The sequence below is a fragment of the Melospiza melodia genome, chromosome 6 (assembly GCF_035770615.1).
Source record: "Melospiza melodia melodia isolate bMelMel2 chromosome 6, bMelMel2.pri, whole genome shotgun sequence".
Classification (NCBI taxonomy): Eukaryota; Metazoa; Chordata; class Aves; order Passeriformes; family Passerellidae; genus Melospiza; species Melospiza melodia.
The window spans coordinates 25,199,254-25,221,622 of record NC_086199.1 but is presented as its reverse complement, the minus strand read 5'-3'; the positions used below and the strand labels follow the sequence as shown (position 1 = coordinate 25,221,622).

The 22,369-nt window shown below is 37.6% G+C and overlaps 1 protein-coding gene across 1 annotated transcript; it reads left to right on the top strand.

Moving 5' to 3' along the window:
* The first annotated feature begins 284 nt into the window (after window positions 1–284).
* On the top strand, window positions 285–21,581 carry BRMS1L (BRMS1 like transcriptional repressor). The gene is made up of 10 exons (XM_063160357.1): window positions 285–473; window positions 4,987–5,077; window positions 8,317–8,444; window positions 11,077–11,156; window positions 14,349–14,445; window positions 14,833–14,916; window positions 16,174–16,238; window positions 17,545–17,584; window positions 18,278–18,404; window positions 20,052–21,581. The coding sequence occupies exons 1-10, from the start codon at window positions 338–340 to the stop codon at window positions 20,173–20,175; spliced, it is 972 nt and encodes a 323-aa protein (XP_063016427.1). The 5' UTR covers window positions 285–337; the 3' UTR covers window positions 20,176–21,581.
* The last annotated feature ends 788 nt before the right edge of the window (window positions 21,582–22,369 follow it).

Sequence of the window (22,369 nt, the reverse complement as noted above, 5' to 3'; positions counted from 1 at the left end):
GGCTCGCTCGGCGTCCTGCGGGAGACGCGGGCAGGTACAAAACTCTGCTCGGCCGCGATGAAGCCTCTCTCGGCGCCGAGCAGTCCTGTGAGTGTCCCGGGACAGGAGAGGGGCGCGGAAAGCCGCCGCTACGCACCCGGCCCCTCACAGCGCCCCGCCGGCCCTCTCAGGTCGGACCACAACTCCCAGAACGCCGCGCGCGGGGTGACGCCGGACGGCGGCGGGACTCGGCCAATGGGCGGGCGCGCAGGCACCGGGCGGGGAGGAGCGGCCGGTGGCAGCGGCGGAGCGGCGGCGGGAAGGGCGGGCTCGGCGCTCCACAGCAGCGGCGGGGACGATGCCGGTCCATTCCCGGGAGAAGAAGGAGAATAATCACGATGAGATGGAGGTGGACTACGGAGAGAACGAGGGCAGCAGCTCTGAAGAGGAGGAGACCGAGAGCTCGTCCGTCTCCGAGGAGGGGGACAGCTCAGGTACCGCAGCCGCCCGCAAGGCAGCGCCGCTGAGAGGGCGCCGCGGCGGCTCCCTCAGCGCTCGGTGCTGCCCCGGGGACGCACCGGTTCCGCCCCGGCTCTGGTGGCTGTCGGTGTCCCCCCCTTCCCCTCCCCCCGTGGCCCCGCCCCGGCCCAGCCCCTGCTTCGGCTCCGCGGCTCCTCTTGAGGCCGCCGGCCAGGGCGCAGGAACGGGGCGGGGCGCATGGCAGCGAGCCCCGCCGAGCCCCGCCGAGCCCCGCCGAGCCCCGAGCGCCGCTGCGGAGCGGGCTGGTACCCGGCCGGGCCGGCTGGGCCACGCTGCTCCGCTCCGTGCCGTGGCTTGTGCCCGGCTGCGCTTGAGTGCGTCCTCGCTGAGGTCTCCGCTTAAGGGCTTGGCATATATTCATACGTGTGCGTACATGAACACGTGTGTACGCACATAGAAGTGCGTGTTTCCATGCAAGCTCATGAATTTCAACTAGGAGTTTTAAGACCTGTGTTTGGAGGGATATTGGAAACCCTGTCAATACCACTGGCCTCTTTTGCAAATCGCTTCAGCCTCTGCTCAGTTAAAGGTCCCTTCTTTTTTCCATAGTGTCCATGTGGACTGTTGGTTTTGAATTACATTATTAGCTGAAATCTAGCTATAAAGGGATCACTTTATCTACGCTTAATTTACACTGTGTTATTAAGAAGGTTATTATTATCTGTTCTAAGTTTCCTTGTGATTACTACTTTCTGTCTTTGATCTTAAAACACGTTTCCAGGTGATAACCGGTAGGAGTTTGTGGTGCCTCATTTGACTAGTAATGAGATGCAAGACAGTGGATGGAAAGGAAGTTGGACAGAGTTAGTGAATTGAGAAAAGTCCTGATGTCGATATGGACCAGGACCAGTCCTAGTCCTGACATACGGTTCTGGCAGTTTAAGTGATGTAGTGCTGAGGCCTCTGTATCACCAAATTAAAACTGTAGAATATGCTGAATTGGAAGGGACCGAGAAGGATCATTAAGACCAACTCCTGACTCTGCACAGGACACCCAAGCATCATACCATGTGCCTGAAAGTCTGGGATTAGGAAGGAATAAATGTGTTTTAAGCGAATGTAGTCTGTTCATGTTTCTTTAAAACAATGCAAGAAGCTCTCCAGATAATTTTTGTTGCATTCCACAGAAGAATGCTTTTAAGGGAGTACTTAAAGTGTGATGAGGACAGAAAATAACATGCTTGTCTCGGTGTCTTGACCAATATGAACATACTTCCTGTAAGTGTATTGTTCCTACAGACTTAAAATTATTAGCACCTCAAGGAATAAGTCTCAATTTAAATTAGTAATGAATTTTTTGTCAAATTTGTAATTTTCTTTACTTGCATTCAGCCTTCTTTTTTTCCTGTCTTCACTAGATGCCTGAGAACACAAAAGGTGCTGTTAGAGGAAGCATGACTGGTCCTTGAGAGCTGGCACTCTTTCTATCCTGTTCATTTTTATGTGTTTAGAACAGGTGTTTTATTGACTTGGCTATAGAATAGTTTGTTAGGGATGAATTTAAAAAGCCACAAGTTATGCTCACTATCCCAGAGGAGAATTTGGCCATTTTTTGAAGTACTTTTTATAGGCCACAGCTTATTAAAAAAGCTATTTTAGGTGCTGTTACATTTTAAGTGCTGTGTGCATTTTTTTTATCTTTAAACCCAGTTACCCTAATTACTGTGTTAGACTGCTTGAGTATAGTAGGAAAAAACATCTGTGGTTTTGAAAGTGTTTCAGAGTACCCTAAATACTTTTTGCAGTATGAAACTGTATGGTGAATCTGAAGTTTTGAGATAAGATGGACCTAATCAGCAACTGTTTTAATATGGATTTAATATCAATTGGAAAGCCATGAGATTTGGTCTTACAGCATTTTACTTTTTCAGCAATGCATATTCCATAGTCTGAATGTTGTTTAAGGCCATGAGGAAGAAATTCTGTAAGTGGGGAATTAAATATCTTTCAGGACTCTGAAAATCTCCATAATTTTATTAATCTTATTGGAGAAAGAATACAGATGAAACAATTGAACTTGGCATGTGAATTGACATTTAGTATCAATGATGGGGAGAATGAAGGCTTCTAGGCAGAAAGTCAAAGGCTTTTGAGAGTATTTGTAGCTGAGAGGAGATCAGAGAGAGGTGTGTGTGATTTCTTTATCTACAAGGAAGTCAGCTGTACCCTCAGATGCCAATGAATAGCAATTTCCTTGCAACACAAGTTTAAAATGTAAGATGCAGTCCCTTCCCCCTCCAACAGTGGGTATGCTCAACCAGGATTACAGTTCTAGTTTCCTTTGCTTTGTACTCCCTGAACAATAAAATCCATGTTAATTTAAGAAGAGTTTATGAGTGAACTCCTTCCTAAAACATACTTGGAATCGAAAGCATAGCAAAACACATTTGAAATATGTTTGAGAATAAAGGGGAAAAATTGTGGTATCCCAGTGCTTGTTTGTGTTTGGTTTCACTGGGAGGTGCCTTCACATTTTAAAGAGACTTGTATTTTTGTAGCACAGAAGTGCTTTAGGCAACTCTGAGTAATATGATTGCCACATTCCTTAAATCTGGCCAAATTATGAATTGCTAAATAGATTTTGGCTTGGATATTGTGTCCAACACTCACATAAAACTTTGTTCTTTCATTTGATTTTCAGCCTTATTCTGGGATTATGGTTTTGCCTTACATTTGAGAACAATGTTTTTATATAAATAGTATCTCTTAACAGCCTGATATGTTCTTCCCCCACCCTCCCCATTCATTGTATCTTTAAGTTCTGTCTTCAAATTTTCTTGCTCTGCTTTCCAGTTCTTCAGGTTATGCTGTGTTTTAAAACTTCCTTTTTGACTGTGCTAACAGTAGTATGACAGACTGCACTAGGTTTTTAATTGTGGCTCATAGTTGCCATTGTAATAATGATTGGCATTGCTGTGCTGGTTTGCATGTCCAGGCAGAGAAGGTCAGTATAGTTTTTTAGTCTTAAAAGCTTGTGATGATTTCAGGAAGAAGTGCTGAGAGGTCTGAGAAGACAATCTGATTTAATGGGATCCTTCCAAGTAGCTGGTGGCCCTGAAGCTGCTCCTTTCACCTCATCAGCTGCACAAATTGCCACACTCTTTTGCAGAACAATAAGAATGAAGGATGCTGCATTCTGTAGTTGGTGTAGAAAACAGCATAAAGCAGTTAAACATGTTTGTTGGAAAAATGTGAGTGACAAAGAAGCAAAAAGCTCAGGGTTGTTTGTAGCCTAAAAGAGTGATCCCTGCTAGGTTTAGGATCCTACTTTTCCTCTCTGTCAGCAGGTAGGATTTCTCTTGCCAGAGTAGCTGCTTACATAAGTAAGGGCTCCTTAGGAGAGTGCCTTCTCTGAAGCCTCTGGCCTGTTTGCACCAGTTCAGTTCCTGAGTGCATGGCCATGCCTTCTGCATGCCTGCTCTTGGTTGGTAGTGGTCAGCTATCAATGAGGGCTAACTCCTGCAGGTACTGCTGTTATAAAGTTGTTTCACTTATCTGACTTTTGAATATAGCTTCACAAAACCTTTTTTCTTTTTTTTTTCTGGGAAGGCTGGGAAAGAGTCAGGAATTTTGTATTTTAGTTTCTCAGTTTTCTAGTCTAAGAAAGGCCAATGGAGGTAACAGCTGATGTTTAGTAATATTGGATGTCTCAATGGCAGTCAAAAGTTTTGGCAAAAAATTGTGTATTTATGTTGCTTTATCTTCCCTAAGTAAATTACAAAAAAGAATCAGGAATATAAATTAAAATAAAATCTGTGAAAAGAGTTTAACTACTTTTGCTGCATAAAAACATATAAAGTCACGTGTCTACAGTGTTCTAGACTTTTCAGGTTAAGAACTGTTTAATTGGAGTGATTTTGAATGTTCATTAAAATGAACTTCAGATGTTTTTACATTAATATTTCAACTTCAAAGAAGTCTTCCAATTGGACAGGATGAAACCTGTTTCAATATTATATGTTACTTTTTCTTTTAGGAATATGAATAAAACAAGTCTTGAATTTTATGTGCACTGAACTGTGCATATAACTGTGCATATTCCAGGTATTGCTTTTGTTTGTACTAACCCAGGATACGCTTGAATTTTCAGTGGTGACTTATAACAGCTCATGCTTAATGTTTTCTTTCATTTGGTGTGATATGCATTGTTTAGTTTTTCTGTTTCATGCATTCTTATATATTCTTTGTATTTCAGTCATGAAATTACCCTCTTAAGGTCTTACAGAGCTGTTCTTTCCTGTTTTGAGGAAGAAGAATTGTGTTTATGGAGTTTATTCTAGAATTAGATCTAGGTTTCTTTGTAGGTTGTGTGCCAAGTGATCTCTCATATTCTGCTTTATGAGAATAATAATATGAGGGAAACCCTTCATGGTTATAATTCAGGCACCCTTCCCCCACATTCACCAGAAGCAAAAAGCCAGTTTATTTGGTTTATATTACATTGGTAACTTTTTTTTTTATTCTTAGAAATGGATGATGAGGACTGTGAAAGAAGAAGAATGGAATGTTTAGATGAAATGTCCAATCTTGAAAAGCAATTTACAGATCTTAAAGATCAGTAAGTATTTTAATGTTTTAAGTGCTTTGTTTGAGGATCCATTCCATGAAAGTATTGTGTGCAGCTGGTGTTTCTTGTCTTTCATATATGTGGATGCTACTTCTGGAGAAGAGTAAGGACTGGGAATTCTGAAATTACTTGCAGGCAGTTGCTCTAGAATGTTTCTGTGTATTCATGTATTTTTTGTTTTGCTGTAAGGATGGTTTTGAAATGTTCCTGTGAAGGGCTAGTCTGGGTCTGTTACATCAAACTCCCTAGTAGAACCAAGAAACTGGGATTTTAGGGAAATTTGAGATTTTGTTTAATTACTTGTTCATTCAGTATCATTCTCATAATTTTATATATGTGGGAGAGACCTAAATGCATTGTCTTTCCTAAGTAAGGAATTAGGTTGGGGTTTTGTTTACAGCAGTAGTTTTTATAGTTGGTACCAATCAATGTTTCTTGTGGTTACTGCAAACCAGGTACCAGTACAAGATAAAATGAAAATACTGTTATCTCTCAGTCTGCCATAATACCTACATAGTAGCTAGTAAAAACCTGCTAGAAAGAAGAGATAAACTAAATAGCCACAGTTGTTTAAAAGCGATTGTCATTTGTATTACGCCCTGTCATTTGTATCATAGAATCATTAAGGTTGGAAAAAACCTCTAAAATAATGAAGTCCAACCATTTACCTATCAGTGCCAGATCCACCACGAAGCCATGTCTCTAAGCACCACATGTGTGCATATTTTTGAACATTTTCAAGGATTCCACAATTTCCTTTGTCAGCCTGTTCCAATGCTTGAACACTCAGCGAAAGAAATTTTTTCTAATATCCAATCTAAGCCTCCCTGGTGCAACCATTTTCTCTAGTCCTGCCTCTTGTTACCAGGTAGCACAGGCTGACCCTCATCTTGCTGCAGACATTTTTCAGGTAGTTGTAGAGAGCAGTAAGATCTCCCTGAGCCTCCTTTCCCTCAGCTGCTGCTGCTCACAGGACTTGTGCTCCAGACCCTTCACCAGCTTCATTGTCCTTCTCTCGACACACTCCAGCAGTGTATGTGAAGTAAAACTTGTTTTAAGTTAGGTGCATCTGTTCAAGTTTAAAATTGGTGGTATTTTGGCAACTAACTTAATACTTGATAAGTGGAACCTTGAGGAAACCTGGTCTGTTCTTGGGCCATATGTTTTAATTGAAAACTTAGTTGTTCTTATGTTTCAGATATGTATTTATATTGTGAGATAGTTATTTCTGCTACAGAGCTGAGACATACAACTTTCTTTGCATAACAGGACTCTGTGAGATCTGGAAATAATAGGGTCTGGAAGGAATTGCCCAACAAGAAATTCCTTGCTGCAGTGTCTAGAGAAGACTGTCCTGCTCTTTGGGCTGAGCATGGAAAAACCTGTGAAATACAGCCAACTGATGAGTACTGGAGCCAGTTGGTACTGATTGGTTTGGCATTTGGAGAACTGTCAGCTTTTCAAAACTGTCAGCCATCTGCTCAACAGCTTGGATGACTGAAAACAATTTGTGAAAACAGATCTGTAAGAAGTGAATATGAAAGAGGGTGGTCCTGAGAGGAAGGAAGCAAATACTTCTGGGGGCTTAAGGCTTATAAATGGTGTTTGAGAAGTGGTAGGGCTGTAGTATATGGAGGAAGGCATTGTAGAGACACGTTGGTTATTTCAGATATAGAGGTATTTGTGTGGGCTGGAAGAACAGTGATGGTGGGGATACCAGAAATGGAGCATTAGAATGATGGAAGAGGGATTATGGGGAGAAGCAGCTGTGAATAGGGAAACGATGACATTGGGAAAGTAGAAAAAGATGCATGAACAATGGGATTTTTGTCTCTAACAGCAGAGATGGTGTAATGATTGGGTCTGTCCCCTCATCCATTTCAGGGAACTGGAATTGGATGTTATGAGATAAGTAGCATTTACAGTAGTTTGGTAGCATTTATTCATTTTAGAAAAATCATTGTTTGAAAGTAATGGTTAAATAGTTGCAGTCCATCAACTAGTGCGTGGTACCAAGTGCTGACAGCACCCTGTCCATATCTGCTTGCTTTGATGTATCTGGTACTGTGTAATCAAATGTTAGTGACTGACCCAGTCAGGTGCACTGTGCAGCCAGGCTTATGGTCTGGCTAAATAATTCTGCTGTAGCTCTGTGCTAACCACCATGTGCAGAGCATGCTCTTCAAGGGTTAAGCCCAGCAAACTGGGGTTTGATCAGATGCAGGCTGTGTTAGCTGACAGCTAAATCCTGGTGGCAAGGTGAACAGGCAGTTATTTCTCAGAAGTCTTGATAGATCAGTATACATGAACTTTATTTTGTCTAATGAATTACTTAATGTGTGCACTTTAAATAAGTAAAAAGCAGCATCTTTGTCCCAAGGACATCTGTTACGTCTATGTAAGCAGGTAGCACTTGAATTGTTTGTAACACAGAGTTTGTACACATTTGCTTTAATTTTGCACCTTTTGATTGTGGGGTGCAAGGTGAAAAATGAGAGCAGGAGAAGTTAGTTATATTGATGATTCTAACATGGAACTCTAACAGTTACAAGTATGTGGAGCTTTATTGAGATTGAAATGTTTGTAATTGATATTACATGAAATTTGTCAAAGTGCAGGCAGATTTATTCATTGTCTGCCAGAAAATATGTGCTTTTATGGAATGACTGAATTTCATAAAGTAAAGTAAAAATATTTTAATTACACTTCCTTTTGTCAGGAATGTATTGTGTCAGAAATTACCTCATGATATTTATAATAGTATGCAACATGTAGATTTTTACAGGAGTTTATGGTAGTGTGGGAGCAGATATGTGACATAAAATGTGAATGATGATTTCTGTCAACAAACTGACTTTCTCTGTCATGACATAACCTAGTTTGTTCTTATGCATTGTATTACCTTTTCTTCTCCTCTGCCATGTTGATTCATGTCCTATTATTAACCCATGTGCCATTTTTTTTCTTCCTTAGAGATGGAGATACATTTAATTTTATCCTTTCTGCACTTCTCATTGTTTGCATTTGCTTTTTAGAAAGGCTTGGTAGACATGGATACTGTTGTTGAAAAAGAAAATATGTACTGGAAAATTCAAACACTAGCAAATCCTCATTTTGTTTAAGTGTTCCTTAGCATTAACAAAGGGATGCCAAATACTTATTTTAGAAATATTTCTTCTAACTTGTTTTATTTTAAATAAAATACATATTTTTGTTTCTATTACTTTAAGACTTTACAAAGAAAGATTAAGCCAAGTGGATGCAAAGCTACAAGAGGTCATAGCTGGAAAAGCACCTGAATATTTAGAACCATTGGCAGCATTACAAGAAAATATGCAGATCCGAACCAAGGTGGCAGGTAAGCATGTAAAATGAGTATTGCTGTTTCAAAGTATAAACTTGTTATGCATTTTAAGGTTAACCTTCTGTTTTCTTTAGAATTGTTGAAGGAGTGTGTTTCAAAGTTAGAAATATTGTAGAATAATTTTAAATATGAAGTAGTTTTTAAATCAAAATTAATATGTTGTTTACCTCCGTTCATAAGTTGCCTGATAACATCCCACTAAAAATACGGGTTTTTCAAATGTTTCACTTAATAGCTGCCTGTCGTTGTGTAGTAAGAACAAGATTACTGAGTAAAAGCTAAGATTTTTTTTAGTCAGGAGGTTTGGGATCAAGTCCACACAATGGTCACTCTTGAAGAGCTATGTAGGTACTATGTCATGAAATGTTTGCTATCTAATGTGATGATATTTTTTCCTGCTCTTCTAGTCTGTGTCTCTTCTCCTCTGTTTCTATCCTTCTGTTCTGTCTAGGGAAAGAGGAAAAGCCTCTTGTCCTTGGTGCTTTTGTCTAAACTGAATTTTAGTTATTAAAACTAAGGTTTATACAGGTTTTTGTGCTCATAGAAGAAGGGAAGAACGTTTATCTGCTTGTATACAACCATATATTCATATGAAATGGTAATATAATAGGAAGACAAAGTTCTGTACTTCCCTATTGTAAATTTGTTTCATGTTACAGCTTGAGTCCATTAGGAGGATTCAGCTGTCTAAGGCTTACATAACACAGGTTATCAGAGAGCCAAAAGACACACACCTGTGATCTGTAGGCAGAAAGCAGTGTCTTTTCTAAGAAATTCAGCAGAAGCATGGTGCAGGCTAACTGGAAAGTGGCAGGCCGCCTTATACTTTTCATAATACCCAGTATGTCTTCACTGGTACTTCTCACTTTGAGAATTTGAAATCTGTTGATCTGTTGCATTTCTGTCACTCCAGGTCTTATCTGTAATGCTTTTTCTCAGCTGCTGACCCAGCCTTATTGGGTTTTAAGTTCTTAGCCCAAATCTACGTGACTAGTCCTAAGCAGCCCACTTAGGCTTTGCAGTTAAACTTGCCAAAGATGTGATATTAAAGCAATCTTAATCCAGGCTTTTAATTATCAGTTTTAAATGTGGCTGTCCATCAGTGCTTTCATGTAGGTGGGTAATGGGATATTACACATTCTCTTGAATGGTCTTCACCATTGAAGAGCCATGTTTCAATGTAAAAAAGCCCAGCTTAAAAACAGCAGTTTCCTTGAAGCTGAAAATAGAAAATAGGAGGTTTTTGTTTCCATTTGTCCCCAGCTGAATGACCTTGATAAAATTATTCCAGAGAAAGCAAGATACTGCAGAACTGGCTTATGTGCTCCTGCTGTTTGAGAGCCTTTACAGAAGTGGGTAATAGCAGGACTTGAGTTCCACCAAGTAACCCATAAGGACCTATGGTTGCCTAGGAAAGGGGAGGAAGTGGTGACAAAACCCCTAAACTAAACTATATTTAGCTAAACTTGGGATATAATTGCATCTGTGTTAGAAAAGAAACTTGTGTTCCTTGGCTCTCTAAGGCACTATTCACACAAAATGTGGATCTTGATTATTATAGCAAGTCAGAAAAACAACTGTTTGTTCTAGGATGGTTCATACCTATATTTTTCAATTTCAGGCAAATAAATATGTGACCTAAATATACCAGTCAGCCATAAATATTAAGAAAATAAAAGGCAGCATAACGTAGCAATGTAAAAAAAGAACATTTTGAATTCTGGAATAGCTTCACTGTGGAAAGGTGATTGATGCAATACTTGGTGGTTTGTTTTTCAGAGAGATTGCTGCTAGTAGTTCTGTTCCCCTAGTAGTGTTCATTTATAGTAAGTTGAACTATAAGGGAAGTTGGTTTTGGAAGTTCTTTAGTTGCAGATCACCACCACTGTGTGTGCAGACTGAACTCCTCAGGTTTCTAATCTGAAGGAATATAAGTGTTTTCTGTTGAATGCATTGAATATATTAAATCAAATTCTGTAGATGCTTGCCTGATATTACATTTCAGGTACCTCTAAGGTTTTTTTCAGCTGGCTTAGTGGACACATTTCCAGAAATATCTAAAAATGCTCCTAATGCTTAGAAGTGGTACCCTTAATCACAAGATGACTGTTTTTAAGAATGGAACAGTGTTGTTAATTATTGTAATGTAATAAGGTCATGCATTATAAAGTAAGTCTTACTCCAAATATTAATTTGTAAAACTTTTTTCTTTCAATCAGTTTTCTAGCTGTTTTACAACCCCAAAACCTTATTTTAAACTCTAATTAGAAAAGAGAAGAGGCCATTCAGTACTTAAGTTTGAAAACTGATAATATTCAGGATAATCTGATCAGAAATATGAAATTGGTGTATTTTCTAAAGTTAGTGTGACCACTGGTGTTATTTATTGACTGACAGGAGAAGGAATTAAAATAGCATTTAGTTTTTCTCAGATCTTCAGAATTAAGGATTTACTTGTTCTTGTTTTTATTCTTTTAAGCAGCCAGCCACTCTTAAGTGCCTAATGTAATATATCTGTATTTTTACTGTGTGCATATGTTGGGACCTGCAGGCAGTCTTAAAATAGAATTCTGAAGTCAGATATTTGCTAAAGAAAGTAATATTGCTGTAATTTGTCTGATTACAGGTATCTATAGAGAGCTTTGTCTGGAATCTGTGAAGAACAAATATGAGTGTGAAATTCAAGCCTCTCGACAGCACTGTGAGGTTGTGCCAGCTGTTTCACATTGATAGCTAATCTCATCTAACTTTACTGTCTGTCATGCTTTTCAGGTTCAGTGCATGTTTTTATTATTGCTGTTTGCTATTTGAATGCAACTGCTGTGTAATATTTAAGTCCATGCAAGAAGTTACTCAAAGCATCTGAAAATTAGAGTCATAGAATGTGCTGGTTTAGAAGGGACCCATCAAGATCGTCTAGTCCAATTCCTGGCCCTGTGTAGGACCCTGAAGAATTAAGTCATGTGCCTAGGAGTGTTGTCCAAACACTTCAGACAAGCTGGGTTCACTTTTCTGGGGAGCCTTTTCTAGTGCTCAGCCAGCCTCTGGGTGAAGAACCTTTTCCTGATACTCAGCCTAAATCTCCCCCGGCTCAGCTTCATGCCTTTTCCTCAAATCCTGTCCCTGGTCATGAGAGTAAAGAGATTGGTACCCGCCCTTCTGCTTCCCCTTGTGGGGATATTAAAGACCCAGATGAGGTCTCCCTTCAGTCTCCTCCAGGCTGAATAGACCAAGTGACCTCAGCTGCTCCTCATATGGTTTCCCCTCCAGAGCCTTCAGCATCCTCCTGGCCCTCCTCTGGACGCTCTCTAGTACTTTAATAGCTTTCTGATACTGTGGTGCTCAGAACTGCCCCCAGCCCTGGAGGTGAGGCTGCCCCAGAGCAGACCAGAGCAGGACAATCCCCTCCCTTGCCTGGCTGCTGATGCTGGGCCTGATGCACCCAGGGCAGGGCTGGCCCTGCTGGCTGCCAGGGCACTGCTGGCTCAGGTTCAGCTTTCTGTCAACCAGAGCCCCCAGATCCCTTTCTATGGTGCTGTTCTCCAGCCTCTCGTTCCCCAGTCTGTCTGTACATCCAGGATTACCCTGTCCCAGATGCAGAATCCAGCACTTGTTCTTTTTTAACTTCATTTGGTTGGCAATTGCCCAGCTTTCTAATTTGTCAAGGTCTCTCTGCAGGGCCCCTCTGCCCTTGAGGGAGTCAGGAGCCCCTCCCAGTTTAGTGTTGCTGGCAAACTTACTTAGTATTTCTTCAAGACCCATGTCTGAGTTGTTAATGAGGATGTTGAAGGGCTTTTTATTAGTTTGGCTTTGCATATATATATATATATATATATATATATATATATATATATATAAATATATATATAAATATAAATATACAAATATAAAAAAAATATATATAGTGCTAAGTCTTCTTATTTTTTCATTATCAAGTTCTTATTAATAGATTCCCACATGATTTTTACATTTTTTATAAAAAGATTACCAGGAAAGTAACTAAAATACCTGACATAATTTTAGTAAAAAATGCCTTACATTTAATAACAAAATGAAAGAAGTCTTTTTGAGAAGCATTAGAAAGCTACTGATATAGCTGTAATTTCAAAAGCAGTTACAAGAAAAATACATTTCTCTCCTTGAACATAAAGGTTCCTGTTCATTTGTCTAAATACTGGATACTGTAGTACAAACACTCAGTACATGTATGTCCAATGCTGTACATAGCTGCTTAGATCCTTTTCATCATAGTACTCCTGAGTCCCCTTACAATTACTTAAAGATGTGTTCTTCTGAGTGGTTCACTATATTCCATAATTCCTGATACCTACTATAGCAATAAAGCAAGAGTATGCATGTGTACTTTAGAAAAGTTTTCCATTTCCTTGATGCCTTGGGAAGGCATTAAATGTTATGAAAGATGACTCATTACTGGCTGGCCTTACTCCTGTGAATACTCCTGAGGCTGGACAGAATCCTGTAAGACTTGCAAGGTCTCTTATCCATGATGAAATGATTTGCCTTGGGTGTGTATTATTATTGTTTGAGGTGGTCTTTGTCCCTTGTTTTGCTGTTATGTGAAACATTCAGAATTCACCATCCAGTACAAGTCTCTTGGGAGGAAAAGCTCTATGAAGTCAGAAATGCTGCTTGTAGAATTACTGTTGCTCTGGAATATAACCATTCAGCAAGAATGCCTCTGATGCCTGTAATAGCTTTCACACCTTATTTGTTACCAGCTACCTGAAGCAGAACACATGTCTAAACACAGGCACTATTTAATTTTAAAATGGTCTCAGAGCAGGTAACACTCAATTGTCACTTCAGATAAATGTAAAGAGGCTTCTGCCTTTTAAATTCACCTGGGAAATGTTTTTTATAAAGCCTTCACATATTTTTCATGTGAAAAATATGTGAAAGGAGGTCTCCAGAATTTGAATACTCTGTAACTTGAGGGAATGGTAAGCGTGACAGTCATTTAGTGCAATAGGGTTCTTTGTCCATTCCTTGACTGATTTGCTTCACTCTACAAACTAGCTTGAACACAGGTAAAGGGAAGCTTGCCATGCTGTGGGCAAGAGCAGCTTGGGTGCAGACTTTGCTCATTTGGCTGTAGGGAGCAGCAGCTTCTGACAGAGACATGGTAGCAGATAACTGGGTGCATTGTCTTGAGCTGCTCACACTATCTTTTGAGTCAGTCCAAGCTCTGTTTTCCAGAGTTGTTAAAGACATTGCTCACTGAAAGTGAATGTTGAAATTGAACAATTGGCTGTGTTTTCTACTCAGAGTTTTGGAAATGTGCAAGCTTGTGAAAGAGCAGTAAGGTTATTTCCTTAAGGCTTGGAACTCAGCTTAATTCAAAGTTATACTTTTAGAGAATTTAGTGGGTTTTCATGCTAAAGAGTAACTGATCTGTAAGATGCTGTGCAATTTAGTGTAGGAGATAGCTTTATAAAAGGCTTTCCATGAAAACATTAGCTTTTGTGATTTGTAATGGAAGGTGGCTTAGAGCCTCCTATAGTTACCCATTGTGAGTAAAACTTTTCTATGCACAAAAACACTATGTTTGTGTCAAAATGCAAAGAGTTATTCTGGAAAGATAGCTGCATGCTTTTAATTACTCTTGGTACCAGTAGTTGATAAATATGTATATTTATAAAAATATATATATATATATATATATATATATAAAATATATATATTTTCACTTGTGCTAAGCAAGTGTGCTGTCTTTAAAGAGCCAGGATCTCATGCTAAGAAAGTGGATAGAGGGAGATGTCATATGCTTTGTGGCTTCTGAAAAAGCTTTTCTTATGCTGCTTCCACTGATGCCTTAAATTGTCAGTATTTAGATCATTGAACTCACTAATGTAAAAATCTGTAACCTTGCTTTTATAGAGTGAGAAGCTTCTCTTGTATGATACTGTACAAAGTGAACTAGAAGAGAAGATTAGAAGACTTGAAGAAGACAGACATAGCATTGACATTACCTCAGGTGGCTGGAAATTCAGTTTGCTTTTTTATTATTTGTTTTTAATCTTCTGCTGGGTACTGATTAGTTGACTGTACACATAGTATGTCTGATGAGTTTTAGATTGTCTGGTTGAATGCTGTTCAACTGTAGACTTTGGGCCAGAGGTTGAATTTAAACTTCAGTTTTGGTTCAATAGTTGTCAGCATCCCTTGTGTGTTTTGAGAGTATTAATCTGTGTCTACAAAATCTTATTATTCTTTGAATCTTGAATAAACACCTTTATTCTGTTCAGAAACGATATCTGATGAAATTTTTTTTTTTTTGTTTTGGACACTATTTTCTGCTATAAAAAGAGCTAAACCTGTAAATGTTTCTGATTCATAGCATGTTCTTATTATATCTTTTCAGAATTATGGAATGATGAGCTCCAGTCCAGGAAGAAAAGGAAGGATCCATTTAGCCCAGATAAGAAGAAACCTGTTGTTGTATCAGATATCCTTTTACTGAAAGAGTTGTTCTTTCTAGTAGTGTTTGCAGTTTTATAGCTAATTTTATTACATAGGTCATTAATATCAAGTTGAAGGGATAATGCATTATCAAAACTGATTTTTGCATGGCAGACATTGTTCTTACTCAGATTAGAGAAGCCATGTTGACACATCCTCCCGTCATGAAAATTGAAATTAAGATTCTCTTACCTAGCCACTAGTTTGAAATAGAAAATGTTTCTAAAAGTTGATTTTTCTAACTCTTAAAGAAAAATAGTTACAAGGCAAAAGCAGAATCAATTATATATTAGTATTTGGTATAAAATCTCAGCAATATCAGGCTGTTTATAAAGCGAAAAATCATTTCAGTTTTAAAGTAAATGAATTTGTTCTTTTTGATTGTAGTTTATAAATAGCTGTGAACTTGTCAGATAAGTGCAAAGCAAATACTAGAAATTTTACCCAGCTTTTAATTTTTAACTTTTTGCTATTTAGAGAAAAAAAAACCTGAAAGTAGTTAAAAGATTTCTAAAATTTCAAATGGAATTTTAAGTTTAAGCTTGCTCTCCATTTTAGGACATTGTTTTTTTAAACATCCATAGCGTCTTTTGCTAAGCTTATTTTTCAGAGATGAAATTGGTAGAAACAAAGTAGAAAGTGAAGACTATTGTAATGGAATAGCTATACTATATGGAATTTTGTTCTGAAGTTAATTTGTTCTCATACACATTTTTACTTTGCAATTGATAGTTTAAGGAAGGGAGCTTTACCTTTTTGCCTCCTGTTTTTTAAATATTTGATATTCAGCTATGTGGGGCTGACCATACTTTTCTCTTGAAGAAACATGATGCGGAATAATGCCAAAATAATTATTTTATCTAAGCTGATACTAGTGTAGGTGCTGTTTTGCAGTGGTACATTGAAATTGAAATGAAGTTTTATTGTAATCTGAATTATTGCAAATAGAATAATTTTTGAACTGTTAGGAATGGAATGATTGTGTCTCAGCTGTTTATCCTATCCTTATGTTGGACTCCAGTACACTGACTATCTACGTACTATTATTACCTCTTTTAATAATTCTTAAAAGTGTACTTCTAGGTTGCATAATTCAAAGATGGATGTGTTTGCACTGAGCTTTTACTTCGTGTTGGTATGCTTTTTGTGAATGATCTGCAGAACAGACCTATTAATATCTTTCTAGAAACATTAGAGTACTTTTATTATTTCTGTTTAAAAGAGCTTTCCCTAACATTTCCACGGCCTTATATAGTTTATATGTTGCAAGACCTTGATATACTTGAAGACTGGACAACAATAAGGAAGGTAAGATGAAAGGATGAATGCCAGTGCCTGTGGATTTAGTTGGGTTCATGTCTAGTGCTTTTGCTATTTAAAAATGTGTAACTGGATTTCTTACATGATCAAAACACTAAATAGATGTTTATTTCTTCAGTAGTCAGTTAATCCTTTCACTTCAAGCTGTGTTATTGCTATTTCTTCTGATTCTACCCAAATCATAAAGAGGAATCCATTAAAGGGGTGCAAGAGGGTATCTTTGAAATGGGAAGTCCATAATTTTCCATGAAAAAATGTGCTTTACTTATACTTTTTTTTTACTTACACTTTTTTAACATAAAAATGGGGAGCTGTGTTTTTCTCAGGTTATGAGACAGTCGTGGTTTAAAGGAAGAGAAATTTGTTTAGTCAATTGATACATTTGAAAAAATAAATCCAGCTTTTAATTGCATAATGCCTTTTTAATATTGTAACACTGTTAAAAGATCTTGCTGTAATGAAATGCTATCCTTGCCTTGCAGCTGCAGTCAGAAAGCTTCTCCTAATATCCTAGTGCATCCCAGTTTATGGAATAGCAATCCACTTAGGTGAATTCCACTGACTCAGTTGGCTGAGTTGGTTTCTATGCTGTTTTTTCCCTGTACCTCTTTCCTGAACAAGAAGTAAAATGTGACCTTTATATGAGAACTTGTCTGACTTTTCTCTTTCTGTCACATCAGAGGAACAGACACAAAATATCTTTCCCTAGAGCTTTTTTCTGTAGTTTTACATATTTTTAAACCCAGGATCTAGGCTCTCCCCCCCCAAACTAGGGCTTTGTCTTTTCTGGAAATAATTTTTAAAATCCCAAAAAAAGCAAACAAATGAGCCCCCAAAACCTCTTCAGTGCTTATTTTTTTCTCAAGGTTATGTGAGGTCTGGAGTTTACATGAACTAATATTTGTGAGCTTATAACATATAAATTAAAAGATTAGGTTGTTCATATAGCATTTTGTTTTTCAGAATGAGTTAATGTAATTTTGTGTTTTCTTGACAGAATTGCATAAGAGCAATTTTGAAGATTTAATGTAGAAAAGCTTGAGTTATTTCAATAAGAACTTAATAAAGAAGGTGATTTTTTTTCACCTTCAAAATGCTTTTTTATGTAGCTACCCAGTCACCATTGAACACATTTTTATTTTGGAATTCTCATTGTATTTTTTGTGTGTAAATGCAAGTATACACTTGCATATAAAAGCAAGTACCACTGCATGTTACTGCATAACTAAAGCTGGCAGTTAAGCCAAAATGACTCTGCCTGCTGACTAACTTTAATTTTCTTTTGTGTTTCAAGGCAATGGCTACGCTGGGACCACACAGGGTAAAGCCAGAACGTAAGTAAACATGGTCTAGTTTCACAAGACAGAACTTGCTGTGTCTAGTGATGCAAGCTGCATCCAGGCAGATTGTATTTGTTACAGTACTGGTATAGTGATGGAGGATGGGGTGAAGTAGCTGGAAGATGGGACTTTGGTCTTTTTCCTCTCTCAGGTGCTGATACCTGTGACAAAAATTCTAGAAAATGATAAAAAAAAATTCAGCCTTCTAATGGTGGTTTTACAGCAATTCATATTATCAAGCTGTGCCAGTGTTTGCACAAGATTAAGCAGAAAGCTGAGAGCATCTGCACCTTTCAGGTGCATTTCAAAGGATGCTTAAATTGACTGCAAGCTACAACTCTGAAAAAGCAGAGCTGTGGGAAAGGAGTGGTATTCATATTTGCATATTTGGTACTGAGGTGAGAAGTATGTTTTTGCAAAGGAAAATCACATATTTGAAGGTGGGGAGGAGAAGGGACAGTAGGCACGTAGGTGATGACTTCTATTTGAAAATGAAAATATAACTTTTAATAATCTGACTGGAAATAAAAAGGTATATTGCTTCCAATTTTCCAATTGAATTATTAAAAGACAGACTACTGTTGGAAAAAATGTCTCTTCTATGTAAATAACTTGATGAAAATGTATTTAACTGCCTAACTGATTTCTGTGAAGCTAATATTAAATCACTTTTATTACTTAATTTAGCACCTGTCAAATTAGAAAAGCATCTCCACAGTGCTAGATCTGAAGAAGGAAGACTCTATTATGATGGCGAATGGTATGGACGAGGGCAGACGATATGCATTGATAAGAAAGATGAATGTCCTACAAGGTAAAGATTATTCAGCTTATGCAGCTCTGTACATTCATGTTAAGCAATAACTAGGATGATGACACTGAAGAGCAAGGCCCATGTGGAAATACTGCCACCTCAGTGACATTTACTAGTTCACCTTGGAAGACGGGTATTGAGATGAGTGCTGACTTGTGAAAGAGGATAGTAAAGGTTGGAATTGATTGAAGGGTTGTCAAGTTAGGATCTCTCTTAACACTTTAAGCTGTTACTAGTTTCTGATAGTCTTGGAGTAATTTCTTTTCTAGTATCTTTGGAGTATCTTGTTGCTTTGAGAATTTGACCCAAAAATACTTAATTATGGAAAAACACTTCATGCTGTTGAAGATAAGCTTTGTTTTCCATTGATTAGTGCTCTGAAAGAAGAGAGGAACTTTTTAATGGTATTTTCTTCTCTTAAGAAAGGTTCTGCCTTGGAACAGTCTAAATATTTGTGTGCAAATTAGGTTGAATGTTTAAGATCTATAAATGTGTTTTCTCTGCATAGATAATATTTGCAAATTCTAAAATTCAGAGTGTATTTAAAAATAAAAGGAGTGTATTTAAAATAAAAGATATATCTTACCTTTTACTGAATGGGGCAAATAAGTCTAAGCCTGATGTTACGTAAATGTGCACATGTACTCAGGAAAATTGACTTTAAATTTATAGGTCAGTAGTTTACTGTAGAACTGGCTGTTTCTTTTCTTCCTTATGTATGGTGTAGAGGAACAAATTTTGGTGTTTCTTCAGGGCTGAAACAGGAAGGTATTTTAGTAAACGACAGATTGTGTCTGAAATTAAAAAACCTCTGGATTAATGTAGCAGAATACAGCAGTTGTTCTGGGCCAAGTAAAGATCTTAGTATCCAGTGTCTGACAAAAGCTAAAAGCTGGTGCTTAACAGGGCAGTCATGCGGTGAAGCTTTCCTGGGCTTTTAAGACCCCCACAATTTGTAAGACTTGAGGGAGTTGTCACATTCAGTATGCAGTAGATCTTTGTTCTAATAACTGTTTGATCATTGGTTTTGTGCTTTCTGTTCTCCCCATCAATGTACTTGTAATGATATTTTTTTCTGTGGATATGAGGAGGGAGTTTTGTTCACTATTTGTGTTAAAGGTTACTACAAGGAGCATAGAAACAGGGCTCATTTAACAGGGAATCAGTAAGTCAGTTTATTTCTTGTGATCTTGGCATAATGAGTAAGAGTTTAATACATCTTGTGCTTTAAATCTTGGCTTCAGGTTGTCCAACTTTTTTCAAGTACTTCATATTCAATGTAATTTCAAGGCTTTTCTTGGTTTTTTTTACTATGGGTAGTTTATTGTTGTGTTTTCTGTATGTGACTGTTGTCCTTATAAACAATTAAAGTATTTGTACCTGTTAGGGTTTTCTTGTAAGAGAATAAAATAGATGGCTGTAACATTTGCTACCTTCAATAAAGACACATGCAGTTCCCAAGGAATTATGTTAAAACTGTCCTTAGAGTGGTGCTAGTATCTTTTGGGCCTAGCATTTACAACTAATGCATATTTTCATTTACTGTGTGGAAATACAGCTGCAGTTTTGAGGTTATTTTTAGCTTATGAGCTTTCTAAATTCTTCTTGTTTTTCTTCCCCTGACCCTTCTTCCCTCATTTTCTGTAGTGCCATAATTACAACAATTAACCATGATGAAGTTTGGTTTAAAAGACCGGATGGAAGCAAGTCTAAGCTCTACATTTCTCAGCTCCAGAAAGGAAAATATTCAATAAAGCATAACCACAACTGACCGTTGTTCACTGGATGTGAAACAAGTGGTATTGCCATGCGTGATGTGCCATGGGTGAAAATTGTATTTAATAGTGTTTTGTACTCCTTATCTATTTCCAGCAGTATCTAATGTGTGTTGGTCGTGCTGTATGTAAGCTTCATATGGACGGCCTTCAGAAACCTGAGGAGGGTGAATCCTGTTAACAGATATTTTGCCTCTAAATTGGGTCCAGTGCCTAAGATGTGAAGTATGCTCTTCAAGTATAATGCTTCAAAACTTAACATATTTGTAATTTAGAAAAAATTATTTTTCCATTGGTGACCAGTTGGTGTGAAAAAATTATAACCATAATTACCAGCAACTCAATTTATTTTCAGTGACTGTCATGCTTCTCTTGTGGATGTAAATTTAGCCTGCTCAGCTGTTGCTTTTGAATAGATTGTAAAATGCATAAGCATCCTTTTATCCAAAGTGTACTGATTTATTTAAATTATTGTCCTCAACAGCTTTGCTAGTACCGACTGTGTTATATTTTGTAAGGTTTACTATATTGCTTGTAATGAAACAAAGCCAATATTTTGAACTATGTTTTTGAAGAGCACTTTTCTAGTGTAGGACCCTATTCTATAGCAGACAAATCATTGGTGATGTTTTTTCTTGATTGCCAGCAAAATTTATGCATAAGGTGGACAATGTTGCTCCAACCTGTGTTATATGTAGCCCACAAAGAACGACTTGGGGGGGATGGTTACATAAGTGCTGTTGCATGGCCTGCATGTTTGGTCCACAGTTGTATGAAATATGATGAATCTTTGTTAGGAAAGGAAAATATTTCCCCAGAAGTCATGTATCTGGGAGATTTACACTGAGTTTTCCACCAAACACTATTTTCAAAATTTCTGTACCCCATTTCATCTCACTGTACACCAGAAGTATTTCATGCAGCTTAGGAAACTGAGTGTCTTTTCAAGTCTTGCTCTTTTAGCCACAGAGAAAAGTCCTAAATCCTTGATGTTACTGTGATGTGCTTCGAGCAACTAGAATGATAGATGGGATTGTTGAAGAATTGTTAACATTGGTTATGTGCACTTTAATCTCCACTTATGATGATTCTTCTTGGAGAAAATAAAGCATCCATTTGCTTTAAATGATCACAGCAAATAAATATTTTTATTGTAACATATAAATTAATTGTCTCTTCTAGTGCAGGGTGGTAAGTACTTCCAAATGCCAAATCAGTTTCTGCTGAGTGATGCTTTTCTACAATTGTATGACATTATAAATCAAATGTACATAAAGTATCAATTGACATGTTGGCTTTTAACAATATGGACTGTATGTATACAGTTGTTTGATAAACTTTTTGTAATTAAATATTTGCATTTTTAAACTTAGTATATAAATAAATGATCTGTGGTAGTGGACATCTTTTCTGTTGTTTTGTGTTGGAATTGTTGATCTACCAAATGGCAAAGGGAAATATTTTTAAATAATCAGAAGGCCTAAGGCTTTTTAAAAAAACTTTTGACTTGCACCTTTTTCTTTGGAGTTTTGAGAGTTTGTTTGTATACATTTTGGTTTTTTTTTACAAACTTTTAGAAAATATTTTATGGAAGCTTTATTCTGTGACACTTGTAAATCAAACATAAGCACTGCTAAGAATCTCATAAATGTTGACATGCTTGAAATCATTTGTATTTAGGCCATGCTGGGTACTCTAAATGGTTTTGTGATTCACCCCTTTCCTTTTACCTCTTTTGTTTTTTGCATCTCTCTAGCTGCAGTTGATTATTCCTATAGCTTTTTCTCTTCTACAAAGCAACACTTCCCTTCATAGAACCTTGCAGTTTGGACTGACACTTCATTAATGTGGTTTCTGAATTCAGAATAAACATAATTCATATCAACATGAGAGGTAATAATCACAGCAGTGTGAATTAGGGGTCAGACAACTGGGACCTACTCATTCCATTACTAGAAGTACAGGAAACTGAGCTGTGGCTTTCCTTTTTGACATATCACCATTTCTGTGTATGTGATGGGAGAGCTGTAAGGTTGGTTTTTGTTTATAACTGGTTAATTATTTCATGCTTAGGTGAATCATATTTGGTACATGCTTTGTATCTTTTTAATATTTGAACAGTTAATGTTTTGCTTGATCCAACGTCAAATGTAAGAGAGATCTTCCACGGATTTTAGTCCTTTGAAGTAG